At 40.9% G+C, this 14,428-nt stretch overlaps 1 protein-coding gene across 2 annotated transcripts; it reads left to right on the top strand.

Annotated features, from left to right (window-relative positions):
- Positions 1-2,995: 2,995 nt before the first annotated feature.
- On the top strand, positions 2,996-14,251 carry stx5a (syntaxin 5A). 2 transcript variants are annotated; one of them, XM_036132444.1, is made up of 12 exons: positions 2,996-3,120; positions 3,541-3,746; positions 5,968-6,041; positions 6,259-6,314; positions 6,413-6,483; positions 6,575-6,691; positions 7,596-7,652; positions 7,742-7,823; positions 10,508-10,594; positions 10,735-10,838; positions 12,637-12,758; positions 12,959-14,251. In XM_036132444.1, exons 2-12 carry the CDS (start codon positions 3,684-3,686, stop codon positions 13,116-13,118), a joined length of 993 nt encoding a protein of 330 aa, XP_035988337.1. In that variant the 5' UTR covers positions 2,996-3,120; positions 3,541-3,683; the 3' UTR covers positions 13,119-14,251. The 2 variants fall into 2 exon arrangements, with proteins under 2 accessions (XP_035988337.1, XP_035988338.1); XM_036132445.1 differs by lacking the exon at positions 10,508-10,594 and having other exon boundaries at positions 12,959-13,118.
- Positions 14,252-14,428: the final 177 nt, after the last annotated feature.

Below are 14,428 nucleotides of genomic sequence, written 5' to 3'. Positions count from 1 at the left end.
CATTTGGTGTGAATTTCATGTCGACAGGCCTATTATAAATATATAAAGAGAGAAATAAATGTACATGCTCAATATTTGATTTCCCCGGTAATTGGCTATGGCTTACAATAGGAAAAGGCTAACTTGCTGTGCCCTATACCACTAAAAATAATTAATAACCACAGCAGTTTATTTATATTTAGAAGTATCAAAGTCAACAGTGTTTATCTGTCGAACTCCATGAGCATATCTATGAGATTTTTTGTTGTTTCATAAAGATTAAAGGCATATTTCTTCATAATTTATCAACTTCCAAACCAGGTTTTATGCAATAACTTTGAAAAGCATAATATAAAAAGATCCTGTGTCAAAGAAAAAGGAGAAATGGTATGACATGGGTAGATGTCAAATCACAAGCATGAGAGGAAAGAGAGATGCCCTAATGGACCAATGTGAGCTACAAAAACCAACATTTTAGCTGAATTAGATGAGGGGTAGTGACAGGCTCAGGCAGGATGGTGGAGGGCTGTGCGAGGTTCTGGGGTTGGGGGTCCAGCAGGTAAATGTTCGAGGACATAGTTGTGGTTTAGGCAGGCTTGATCCTGTCAGGAGAAGGATGCAGGTACCAGCATGAGTGAGGGGACATCAGAGACGCTTGCTGGATCTTATCTTCATTTTTCCATACCATAGACCTGCAGGTCGACTCACCTGAGGCAGCAGCCAATCCAGTTTCTTTGTGTCTCCAGTCATCCCTACTTGCCCTAGCGTAAAAGTCAATTTATTACTTAATGACAAAACGTCAACAGTGGCACAAAGATCTGCAGCGCATTGCAAAAATATGCACATCTTTTTACTTATTTTCTTCATATTTTCTCATATTACAATCACAAGCTTAAATGTATTTTATTTTGAGATACTGAATTTGGGGTTTTCATTAGTTATCAGTTATAATCATCAAAAGTTTAAAAAATAAACACTTGAAATATATCAGTCTGTGTGTAATGAATGAATATATTATATAATTTTCACTTTTTGAATGGAATTACTGAAGAAAAAAAAACACTTTTTTGTGATATTCTAATTATATGACCAGTGCCTGTATGTGGTAAGCCAGCACTAAATGACACATCATTGTAAATAGATTGAAAAATTAAAAAATATTTCTAAGTATTTCTGCAAATAAAAATAAGAAAACCTGTGACAAGACTGGTGTCTGTGCAACTTGAAAGCCCTAAATCCAGGTCAACCAGTTCCGATCAGAATTCATCTAGTCACTAGACTTAAAATTGGGTCCGCGCATCAACTTCTAGTTGGACAACAACCCAAAAATCCAGCCATAGCTACCATTGGGCAATTTAGATCAAAGCATGTTCATGTGTTAGAATGGCCCAGTCAAAGTACAGACGTAAAGCCAATTGAGAATATATCTGAAGACTTGAAACTGATGATGACAGACACCCATCCAAATTTAGAATATCTTTCAAACAAGAATGAACATAAATGTCACATTATTATTTTTGGGCTTTGACTGTCTTATTTGAACCAATCCTTTTCCAGCCGTGACTGATTACATAACAACTTCAGGGAGTAAACTAACACAACAATTTGCTGCACAAATTTTAAATTTATTGCTGCTTTTTAGAATATTGGTAGGAATATAACATGCAAGCTCAGATGTATACATACACCCCTATGAATATTGACTGACAGTCCTTTTCACGCTGTATGTGGATGACACACTTGTTGTAGCAGGCTGGGAGTTTGACCAGTCTTCTTGGGAGAGTTGTTGGAGATATTTTAAATTAGTCGGTGTCCTAGCATGAATCTGGCTTTTCAGCATAGTCCATGTACTGTTCAAAAGTGTTAGTTGGGGCTTTGGATGAGTGTTTTGGACGGCCGTGCAAATTCTCAGTTATCCGGGTCAACGCAACAGCAAACAGGCTTAAATCGGGGGGAAACCGGACTTTCGTCCAGTTCATTCTGAAAACGTTACGACACCTATCCTGGAGTCTTTGTCAATTCTGGTGGCTCACAGTTTAGCAACCTGCTGTGGGGGCAATGCTGTTTTTAAGGACATGGAGACCCATCCTCCTAGGTGCACTCTGCAAGTCAGATGCAAATCAGTGACCCACCCGTCACTGTCCTGGATCGTTAGAAGGTATTGCGCGGTGTGAGTGGAGTACTTGGTCACATGCCTGCCAGTGTTTTGGATGATTGCCCTAGTTAAACTTCCAGTGGGGATTCAAGGTGAAGTGGAAGAATGTGGAAGTCATCTTCCATCTTAATTGTTCAAAACTATAATGTATATATTAAGCAGATAACAGTATATATCAATAAGGAAACCCATCCGAATGCTCTACCCAGTCACGTGTCATCAAGAGGGCCTCTTACTATGCATATAGATAACCCACAGATTTATATTGTCATATAACGTATCCATTTGCAGATATACATCAGAATCAGAACCAGCTTTTTTGGCCAGGTTTGTATGCACTAACAACGTCTCTGACTTCAAGTTCATCGCGTTCAGACATCAAATATAAAGATATAAACTATATATAAATAAGATAAAAGAGAAAAAGGAACATTCACATGTGTACACCTAATTTTTTTTTTCGTTCATAAGAAATGTTGGATTTTCTTTGAAGATACTCTAACTGAACACAATAACTTTAGACCTTGTGATTTGTAACACTATGTTCGTTATTTATGTTAAAAAATAAAAAAGTCAGTGCTGTCTTTGGCACTTTCATTGTTAGCAAGTCTGCAAAAAATGTTGCCCCCTGGTGGTTAAACACTGAATACGCAGTTATTTCCTCCCACGAAGTCATCAACGTCTTTAGACTTTAATCACTTTATTCATTATTTAAATTTATGCTAAAATACGTTTGATAGAGCTTTTTTTCTCTCTGTTTTGTCCATAGGTTATCATAATTAGATTTCTGACTCATAGGAAGATAAATGCTGCCCTCTGGTGGCGACGTCCGACAACGCCAGGGATTTTCCGTCTCTAGCTAAAGTAGACGTGGCAGTGACGTCAATTCCGGAAATGACCCGGATCAGAACTTTAACTGTAGGGCTGGTTACTTCTCATTAGAAACATCGAGAAGCCTCGTTAAAAATGGTGTGATATCGACTCAAGTAAGTTAAAACGAAGGCGAAATGTATTTTTTTTTAGATAAGAAAAGACTAAAGTGTGTCAGTTTAGGCTTTATTATATCCCGGCGATGGTGGAGGACTCGGACTAAAAACCTGTTAGCATTCCTGAGCTAACGGTAGGCCGTGATCAGCTGTGCGTCGTGACGGGCGGCCTTTTCTCAGACTTCAGATTAATCATCCTTACCTAATGAAATGTATATTTAGCTCTCCGTGGGCTTATGTGTCAGTTAAGACCGACGTTTCTCCGTTTCCGTCCAGTTTCACTGGTTTAAAGCTGCGTTGTTGTGCCGCTGTTGACATCAGCGGTGCCGGCCGGTTGAGTGTTGTTTTTGTATTCCTGATGAAGGAGGCTGAACTTCAGAGAGGCTGACATATGTTTTTTTTTTTTATTCTCTGTCACAGACATGCGTTTGTTCATGAAGGAGAGTCCACCTCGGATGTAGGTTTGTCGGCACATCTGGTGGCCTTGCTGTTTATTATTCCCCAGACCGGCTTCAGCGTCCAGCGGTCCACAGCGCGGTTCTGACCGTTCAGCCGGCGGCGCGATGACGTGCCGCGACCGAACCCTGGAGTTCCAGTCCGCCTGTAAATCTCTGCAGGGCAGACAGGTATGGTAGAGTAAAGCCCCCACCCCATCAGGGCTCTATAATAACACCAACACAGTCAAAACCAGCGAGATATTCCCAGATTTTATATATATTTCCTTCCTTCTTGTCTTTTCAGTTTTTTTTTTTTTTTGTTTGTTTTTGTGTTCGTATTTTAGTTCCACTTTTGGTTTCTTTATATGCGTCAGATCTAGAGAGAGCGCCAACTCCAATTTAAATCCACTCTTGATTCGGGATTTTTTTTATTTCTATGATGCTGTTTCCTACCACTTCCGATATTTTCGGGGTCTGATTTTTTTCAAGTTTCTGTTGAAACCTTTTTGTATTCACATAGTTACCAAAACATTGTGTGTTATATGGATCTAAAGACTAATGCAAAGTCAGATCCTGTTGAAGTGAATTTAAGTGTTCAGCTCTCCCTACAAACTTGCAGATGTCTGAAGCTCCTGAAACCCACTTACTCTATGTTTAGGAAATTTAAATTGAAACGTTATTATTCTCTACTAGCTTTTTAATCTTCTTTATACTTGGTATATACAGGAGACGCTGAAGTTTGTTGACCTACGTGTAAACACTTGACTTTTATATAACCGCTTAGGTCAGGGGTGTGAAAACTTTTTGCCACGGGGGACAATGATGACCCATAGAAAGTACTCAGGGGCCACAGAATTAAAACCTTTTTTTAAAAATGGCAAAAACCTTTATTTATTTTTTATTTTACCTGCTCAACATTAACTAAACACACACTGTAATGAAACAAGCAAATGAGTCTGATTTCTGTAGAAAATGCATCTGTAAATCATTTTAGATTTGAATCATAAAAACACAGTTTCGCCCAGCTAACAACGTCCTAAACTATTTGGGTTGATCCTCTTTTTCTGTTGGTTTCTTTTGTGTCTTTTCAGCAACAAGAACAGGATTAATTTGGGCTCGCGCTTGCTTTATTTTACAGATAAATACATTTGTAAATTTATTTTAAATAAATGGCCGCACCCAAGCCTGCCTTTTGGTAAAACGTTTGCGGTCTTATTTACAATTAGCTTAAATTAAAAGCAAAATATGGCTGATGATTGAGGGCCGCCCAAAATCTTTCAGAGGGCATTGTTTCTGGGGCAAATTAACCACAGTCCAGCAAAACTGAGTAAATATTAGGTTGACAGTCTATTTTTAGATTCATGATATCTTTGATAAAATATTTGTTTGCTGTTCCTCGTGTGAACGACGTGGAGACAGGAACGGTGTGCAGAGGAATGACCGTGGAAAACAGGAAGTAGAGAGGCCTTTCTTTTGGGTGGTCGTATCAGAAAACTAAACTTGGGTGATTCCTTGCAGTGAAAAACGTTGCAGTAGAAGTCAGATAAATATGGCTGAGAGTCCAGATTGTCCCTCGCCTAACATGTTTCTGGGCTTCTGGTATCTAAAGATTCAAAGTTCCAGGTCACTGACAAAGCTACCTGTGTCCCCCGTGAAGCAGCTCATAACCCGCTCAACCATTTTGTGATCCTATTTTATTTATTTATTATTTTAAATATCTACAAGAATACAACATAAATTTAAATGGGTTGAAGCACATTTAGTTGCTGTTTCGTTTTTCATTAATTAATAAGTAATTTTATTTGCTCTTTATGCATGTATTAAGCTCAAATATTTAGTTTTTCTTCGCCAAGAAATAAAAGATCTCACTAAGCTCAGCCTAAACATGTCGCCTATTTACGTAGCAGCTGGTTCTTTGTAGGAAAGCCTCAGTCTTCATGTTCCTGATCTGTAAAATAAATCCATCTTTAGAAAGTCCAGTTCCTTCCAGAAAACTGATGCGCGTACTGTATTTTAATCATGGTTTTAGGATAACGGCGAAATAAAGAAATGGGTAAATATATTGTTTTGTGGGAATTTGATTTAGTAGGAGTCGCGCAGCTCGAGATTCTGGTCACCTTCCAGACAAGTGATGAATTATTATTGAAATAAGAAGACAAACAATACTTTTTAATCCTTTTTTTTTTTTTTTTTTTTTTTTTTTATACTTTCAAATGCAATTGTGTTACTTGCTTTTTTATAATGCTGTTAGGAACAAATGCAAAGTGAAAAGTTTACAGCAGTAACAGAAGTACAGCCAACTCTGCGTTTTTGGGTTGGAGATAAAATGGAACCATAAGGAAGAACGCTTGTTATATTTCTCCGTCACGTTGTTCTGATGTTCTGCTCTTTTCTGTTGCACTTCCTCTAGCAAAATGGAGTGCAGCCCAGTAAACCAGCTCACAACGCCCTCAGGCAACACAGTGACTTCACACTCATGGCCAAGTAAGATCCTCATACTCTGCCCTCATGTGTTTTTACAGCTCATAGATATTTGCACCCTCTGAATGTTCATGCACCCATGTGTTAAGGGTTTTACTTTAGCTTTAAATTAGAAAATTGATTAGAAATGTCTTAAGCGTCTTAAGCCAGACTGTCAGAATGCATTAGGAAAGAAACAAACTTTTATTATAGGGACACATTTCTGTTTGTGACTTTGCAGGAGAATCGGAAAAGACTTGAGCAACACGTTTGCCAAGCTAGAAAAGCTCACCATATGTAAGTATTTAAAACATTCGCTCTGCAGCAGTAGAACAGTTTGCGTGCAGCTTTGTCCAAACACGCTGACTCTGTTTGCTGTCGCCGCAACGTTTCAGTGGCCAAAAGAAAATCTCTGTTTGACGACAAGGCGGTGGAGATCGAGGAGCTCACCTACATCATCAAGCAGGTGAGTGGACGCGGCGGCCCCGGCTCTGGGTTTAAGCTCGGTGTGGCGTTCTCCATCCCGGCTCATCCCGCCGTTGCCTTGGTGCCCGCAGGACATCAACAGTCTGAACAAGCAGATCGCGCAGCTGCAGGACCTGGTGAGGTCCAGGAGCGCTCCGGGCGGCCGACACATCCAGACCCACTCCAACACCATCGTGGTCTCCTTACAGGTACCCAGCAGTCCCAAACTCCCCGTTCAGACCCGAAGTCATGATGAACTTTTAAGATCTTTTAAACTTTGTTTTTTTTTTTGTGCAAAGATAAGCCATTTATGCATGTAAAATCCAAAAAGCATCAACGTTCTTGTGTTTTTAAAGTGAGAGAGCAGAAAGAATAATAAATATACTGCTGTTTTAGTGTTTATTTCTGTTTGCGTGTTTCTAGACTATATTAGGATTGGTCTGAAAAAGGTAATACAGGGTTCCTGCGGATCCTTAGAAAGTCTTAAAAGGCATTGAATTCTGTATTATAAAACTAAGGCCTTAATTGGCATTAAAATGTCTAAAATTAGTCTTTCTTAGGTCTTAAAATTGTTACCAGGTCATAAATTGGATTTTATTTTTGTAATCCTTACCAAACGGTAAAATAATTGACACATTTATAATTTTTTTAATTTACCAAACGGCTCAATGTAACCATTACTGGTTCTGTCCCGATAGCAGAACCAATAAAAACTGTTGCAGCCGGACCATAGCTGCGAAAAAGAGTTGGCACTGGTTATGTTGTGGTTTTTAAAACTGATTTATAGTTTATCTTAGTAGGGAACAAAACAAAGTTTATGAATTCAGTTCAGTAGTTGTTAAAAATATATCTGTAATTTGTGTGTGTTTTTTTTTTTTAGCTTTCTTCCTATATGGAATGTTTTTTAAATTTTTAAACATGTCTACCGGGCCAGAAAATAATGATTTATGTTAAAATAAACATTTAGGTGAAATTGTCGCAACCAGGTTTATCTTGTTTATCGTGAAGTTGGTCTTAACTTTTTATTTGAAGTGGTCTTAAAAAGTCTTGAATTGAACTTGCCTTATGCTGTAGGAACACTGTAATAAATCACTTTTTTTTTTCCATTTACAGTCAAAACTGGCATCCATGTCTAATGACTTCAAATCAGTCCTGGAAGTCCGAACTGAGGTGAGAAGCTTTTCTCCCTGTAGTGCTGTGTTTTAAAAACATTTACCGGTTTGGTTTGCGATCATCTTATCGTGTCAATGTTCCTGCAGAACCTGAAGCAGCAGCGCAGCAGGAGAGAGCAGTTCTCCCAGCCTCCTGTGGCCACTTCTCCTATGATGGCCAACAACTTCAGTAAGTCTGTCTGCTTCCCTGCTTCATGCATGCTCAGTCCTTTCTTTTTTGTTTTTCTTTAACGTGGGTGGCATTAAAGTGACGGCATACGGCTTCGTTGTGGCGCGCTTCACTTTGCCCAGATAAAGCCAAACTGTTTCGCCGACGCTGCGTTTGTGGCTGAAGCAAAGGCTTCCATCAACCCGTGTGGTTTTAGGAGATAAGCAGCAACGGTCAACGCAAATCAAAAGCTAAAAGGTTATCTCTCCAGCACAGAGGACAATAAGACGCGACTGTGAGGTTTGTCTTAGAGATGGACGCTCACATCTACATCAGTTTAAGGAAGCAGCACAGCCCTAAAACCAAATTAACGCCCACATTAGCTGTGTTAGTTGAGCTTTAAGGCGTGTCCCACAGCTCCGCCTCCTGCTCTGTTAAACGTGCTGCTAACAAGCGTAAATGATTCTTAGATGGCTAAATGATTCCCGTGCATGTTTTCACACTGCCAATAAAAATGTTCGCCACTAACCGGAAACTCTGCTTTTTTTTTTTTCTGCTGAAACGGACGCCAAAACTAATTTAAACATCAAGACACTGAGCGGTTTCTGTCTGATTATTATGTTTCATATTGCTTGAAATAACCCAGAGGAATGGATTATGTGTCTATATAGGTTTGACAGAAATGTGAAGATTCGTTCATTAACCGCATGAAAACTAACAAGTTCCGACCCTTTTCAGTCTATAAACACATAAATGGCACGTTGTGCTTTGATGGCACTTTATTAACTATAATACTAAAAAGAAAAATGTCAGTAAGGATTGGAATATACAAGTCAGACCTCACCGAAAACAGAAAGACTGATTGGTGTGAAGAGATTTTAAATAGTCAGTTCGTACTGACTGCAGTAGTGCAGGTGCGTCTCGATGCTTTAGAAAATCATCTAAGGGTCACGTTTATTTCTTTAATTCAAACAAAGTGAAAGTCAGAGATCATTACACGCCGAGTGTTGGTTCATTTTTAAGATTACGGCTGAAACGAGTGAAAACAAAATTCAGTTTCTGGGAGAGTTTGAGCTTTACGTGAAACACCTAAAAGATCATTAATGCAGAAAATTTGGCCTGATGGAAAAGTCTGCGTTTGCAAAAAGTAAGAAATGAAGTCGGTCCTGTGGACGGGTTCGTCTTTGTGGAAACGTTTTCTGAGAGGCTTGTTCAGTCTGCAGAGAGGACCATCAGGCTCCCAACCGATCGCTTATTGTTTCCAGGGGGAGTCATGTAAGCGTTGTCAGAGGGGGACAATTGGACCCTGTTTAACAACAGGCACAAGCTTAACAAGCTTCCTTTCCTCTTTTTCAAACCAACGTTCCTCTCTATCCAGGATGAGAACATCTTCACCCCTGAAAGAGTGACCGCTGGCCTGCAGATGAGTGTAAAGCGCTCAATCTTGTTCTGTTGATGTTGCTCTTCCGCCCAGCAGCTGCTATGATCCATCTTCTGTTCAGCACACGCTGTCAATCCTTGGTCACGGCTCCTTTTTTTTCATGCGTTACTGCATCAGTGCGGCGTGGCATGGAGGCGACGGGCCTGTGGTTCTGCTTTGATGGCAGCCTTCAGCTCACCTGCACTGCTGCCTCTGGCGTCTCATCTTCCTCGCCGCTCTTTAGATTCTCTGCAGGGTTTAGTCGAGCACAGCGGTACAGTGAACATTGAAACAAGTATTCATACTTTTAGTTGTGTGTCATGTAACAAGTCCAGCTGAAATTTGAGGATCTCCGTAACGTTTGTCGTCAGCGGGAACCACAAAGTGCTCTAACTTTGAACACACTTCTTAATCTAAACTTCTGCCGTCTAATACATCGAGCTACCAGGATTCTCTGCATCTCCAACCGTCCTCCAGGCCTCCAGACAATTCTGTCCAAAAGATATTTGATATTTCCTTTCATCTGAAACCATTGCTTTGGACCACTAAGCTCCTGTCCAGTCCATTTTCACTTTTGGCTACGTAATAAAACTTATTTTTTTGGTCCGGAGTAGCTTACACAAGCAGTGCGACCCATGTTGTGGAGTTTCGGATACATCTCCCCCACCTCTGAGGGGGCTTTGCTTTGCTTCACGGTCCTTTTAATTCTGAGCTGTCCAATCTGCTTGTGCACATTTCCCTGCTGCATCTTCTTTTTGTTTTGTTTTTTTCCTTCTACTGAACTTTCCATCAATAAGCCCTGCTTGTGGAGGGGGTCAGCGGCAAGCCCAAATATCAAGTCAGCAATCTCCCCCGTGATTGTAAAGGTCGGGATATTTCTGAATAACAATCTTTTCATGTAAATGTTTTAAGTTCTCTAAAAGAAACTGAATTTTGGGTCGCCAATAACATCATAACACGAGTAATGAATCAGAGTTTCACTTGTTGAGTTGAATTACTGCGAATAATTAGTCGTCGGACATCTTCACATGAATACATCTACCCCGATAACTAGATCTTGATCACCTGCTGTGGATTCTAATTAATTCTTCACATTTCCAGATCAGCAGAGCCGGTTGTGTTTTTTTGCTTGTCAACACTGAGCATGCTGCTTCGGGCTTACTAGGAATAGCACAGGTTGTGGTGCCAGTGTACAGCTGTCGCAGGAGTAAACTGCTCAAAGTCTTTGTGAATGATTCTTACTGTATTTGGTCCTCTGTAACGCAAAGATTAAAAAATATTTTAGGGAGCCGCAAAAAAGGGGCCCAGGAGCCGCATGCAGCTCGCGAGCCGCGCAATGACTACCAGGGCTATGCCGCCTCAAATTTAAAAGGTACTGCCCCTGGAACGCTTGCCTCACACAGCGGGTATGAGCAGCTCCTGTATGTGCCCGCTGTTCACTCAGCTTTCCCGCTGTAACATTCGACGTCTCTGCTGTGGCGTTCATCACGCTGGTGTCGTTCCTTTTTTCAGAGAGCTCGGTCCTGATGCAGGACGAGTCCCGGAGCATGGGGGACGTGGCCATCGACATGGACTCGCAGAGCAACCCGCTGCAGCTCCAGCTTATTGATGAGCAGGTATCCGGCTGCTGCGTGTCACACTCATACAGGTGGAGGGGTTTGGTTTTTTTACTCTGCCGGTCTGCAACATAGACAGCCCAATCAGGTGGCGTTGTCCCGGCATCCATCCGGGCCAGGAATCCCCGGCCTTAAAGGATGTTCATTCAGTTGTTTAATTCTGTAGAAAATAAACAGATCACAGACATGACACAGAAGTTGGAGCCAGATTGATGAATGTGTGATGTGTTGGAGGGTTATTTTGTTTTTCATGAGTCCATAATTTTTACCTCAGAATTGAGTGATTCCATATTTTTTTCCCTCTACTCGGTCTAAAAAAGTAACCGTTACAGACTACCGCTTTTTTTTTTTTCTTGATTTCTTTTAGTGTTTCTTAAAGCCAGACAGTTGCCATTTGAAATGACTTCAGTTTTGTGTCATTTCTGTGATCTGTTTTTTTTTTTGTTTTTTTTTTTTTACAAAATTAAACAACTGAACGAACATCCTCCGGGGCGGGTGATTACATTTTTTTATCTATCTATCTCTATCTCTCTCTATCTCTATCTCGCTATATCTATCTATATAATCTTTTTAGATTATTTAGTTTTTTTGGGGCCCAAAATTCCTGCCGGCACTCCTCCATACAGAGTCCCTTTTTGTTTGATGCCTCTTTAAAACCAAAGCCAAGTATATATTTTTGAAAACTCAGTCCTTGTACAGACGTAGAAATGCCAAACTGCAATTTATTATTTCTTCTTTACAAGGTCTAGGTTAAAACTGTGTTTGTGTCCAAATTAGCCATAACCTCCCAAATGCTGCAGTTTCCTTCTTACTTTAGAGAACCTAATATTTAGTTCCAAAAAAAGTATCGGCACGACAGTTTCGAAATGCATAAAGAGGAACCCCTCAGCTGTCTGGCAACCAGATGAAGAGTATAGACCAGAAATCTGCGTCCTGATAACGTTATCAGGCGAGGCGGGTTCCTGAAGTGCTAGGCTAACGCTAGCATGTCTGTCAACACGTAAAAAATTTGAAACTTGTTTTCAGGGAACTGCATGCAAACCAAACGTCCAGTAGAACCTGTCCTCTGCCTTCACAAACTGAGCCTTAAACTGAACGCCATGAATTTAAGCTGCTCTCGTTTCACCCGCACAGCTCGGCTCCCGACGGCCGTAGCAATGGAGCACGGCGTGCCGAGCTGGTCACACTGCAAAAACCGATCTAAAAATAAGCAAAATGTTCTTAATATTTGTGTTTTTGTCCTTGATCTGAGCAGGTAAATATGATCATTGCCAATGGAATGAGTATTTTGACCCCTAAATTAAGATAATTAGACATCCTGCACTTGAAATAAGATGATGGAGATGAATTGTTCCTATTTTAAGTGCACAAATCTTATTCTATTGGCAGATCATCTTATTTACCTGCTCAAATCAAGGACAGATACACTAATTTTAAAGAACATTTTACTTTTTTTTTTTTTTAGTTCCGTTTTTGCAGTGCACATGATGCAGGCAGACAGGAAGCTGCAGCAGACAATGCAGTCTCTCTCTCACTGTGAACGGCATGTGAAGGATGGAAAACAGTTGGCTTGTTTGGGGAAACCCACACATGTTTGGATCAGCAAAATCCTCGGCCTTTTTTTCAGTTTGTGGACAAAAATAGTTGGCTATGGTTTTAGAAAAATACAGCCATAAATTTAAATTAACCTCTTTTAAAAATGCCTTAATGGGAACCCGGAGACTTAACTGGACAGACACCGCAGACACATCGAGTAAGAATACCTCCTTTTAAACTCTTGCTGGTTGTGCGTTTCCAGGACTCGTACATCCAGAGCCGCGCCGACACCATGCAGAACATCGAGAGCACCATCGTGGAGCTGGGCTCTATATTCCAGCAACTGGCTCACATGGTGAAGGAGCAGGAAGAGACCATCCAGAGGTGAGAGAGACAGTCGCACCATAATATCCTCACACCTGATATACAGATGATCGACGCCTAGAAGGCTCTATCCTTCACTCAGCATCGCAAACGCACAAACGCTGATGTTTGACCTGGTGGTTAAGCTTTTTAAAGATGGCTGACTTGACGGAGGGGGCTGTAGTATCTGTATTTCTGACTGTGTGTGCCCCCCCCTGCAGGATCGACGCCAACGTGGAGGACACGCAGCTGAACGTGGAGGCCGCTCACACAGAAATCCTCAAATACTTCCAGTCGGTCTCCTCCAATCGTTGGCTGATGATCAAGATCTTCCTTGTCCTCATAGTGTTCTTCATCATCTTCGTCGTCTTTTTTGCGTAAAAGAGAAAACGGGGGGGCGGGCGGGGGGGGGTACGGCTGAAAGCGAGGGGAAAGCACATCGGGTGAAGCTAAAGCTGGACCCCCGGAGATGCGCACGTAAACACGCCGAGCGGACTTCTTTCTAACGGTTTGACGGAGGCTCAGGACTGATTTAAACAAACATGGACTCGACTAATTCTTTCCAAGCGGCGGACTCGTCGTTCAACGCGTCAGGAGAAACGAAGAGATGGAGCTTTGTTCAAAGACGACAAAGAAACGATGTGAAATCTCCACGGTTTGTAGCGAGGGGAAAACCGCTCTGCATCCTACTTTGACCAACTATTTGTAAACATTTAATCAAAAATGGCTGTAATTTAATAGTTTGATTCTGCAAACTGTCTTATAGTTTAGTTTTTTTTTTCTTCTTTACCCCTGTTACTTTATCATCTTTTTCTTTTCTTTTTTTTTTTAATTTCCGAGCCAAACAGTAGAACCGGAATCTATCCTCATATTACTTTGCTTCGTTTTACTGGGAGAGATGATCTCTTATCTAATCATTATTCCTAAAGTCACCCTTCATTTATGCTGTGAAACATGTCTTACCCAGTTACATTTTGTTCTTGCTTTCCAAGGTTGTTTTGCCAAAAGCGTACTCCCCTTTAACTCCGTCGCCCGCTACCAAGATGCCCGAGAAGTCAGGGGACATGCCGGCAGAACTCAAGGCGGCAGAATAATTCCCACGCAAAGTAAAGAATTAAATAAAACCCAGTTTTCACTGGAAATGTCTACGGGCCGACGAGGCACTTTGAATTATTAAAGGGATTAAGACTGGCTCACGCTGCGCCCCAGAGAGGATCAGTGCTGATGAAGGGGTTTCTCTGCTAATGAAGTGACTAAAGCTGCCAGATTCCCTGGAAGTATCTGGTTGGTAGCCTCCCCTCTTTATCTAATGTACAGGATGTTATTTAAATGATAGACTCTTTTTAAGAAGAAGGAAGACATGGCTCCTAATCCCCTCCCAGTTTCATTTTTTTTTTTTTTTTTTTTTTTTTTTTTTTGCCAAACGCCTTGACTTTATTGTACAATGTGCAAATAGTTCTAATGATGTATCGATGGGAGAGTGCCCGAAAATAAAACAAAATGGGATCCTGGCACTGATGTTTTGGTGTGTGTGTGTGTGTGTTTGGGTGGGTGGAGGAGAGGATTAATATATTTAGTGCTGCTGGCTCAGAGCAGAGTAATGATGCAGTTTAACTATGGTTTCTCTAAGCAACGATTATGCCTAAATTATATAATGTTAAGGTGAAATGGTTTAGTGAGCTGACGATGTC

This window comes from Fundulus heteroclitus, unplaced genomic scaffold, assembly GCF_011125445.2.
Source record: "Fundulus heteroclitus isolate FHET01 unplaced genomic scaffold, MU-UCD_Fhet_4.1 scaffold_51, whole genome shotgun sequence".
Lineage (NCBI taxonomy): Eukaryota > Metazoa > Chordata > Actinopteri > Cyprinodontiformes > Fundulidae > Fundulus > Fundulus heteroclitus.
The sequence above is the reverse complement of the archived record's forward strand: the minus strand, read 5'-3'. Positions and strand labels throughout refer to the sequence as shown.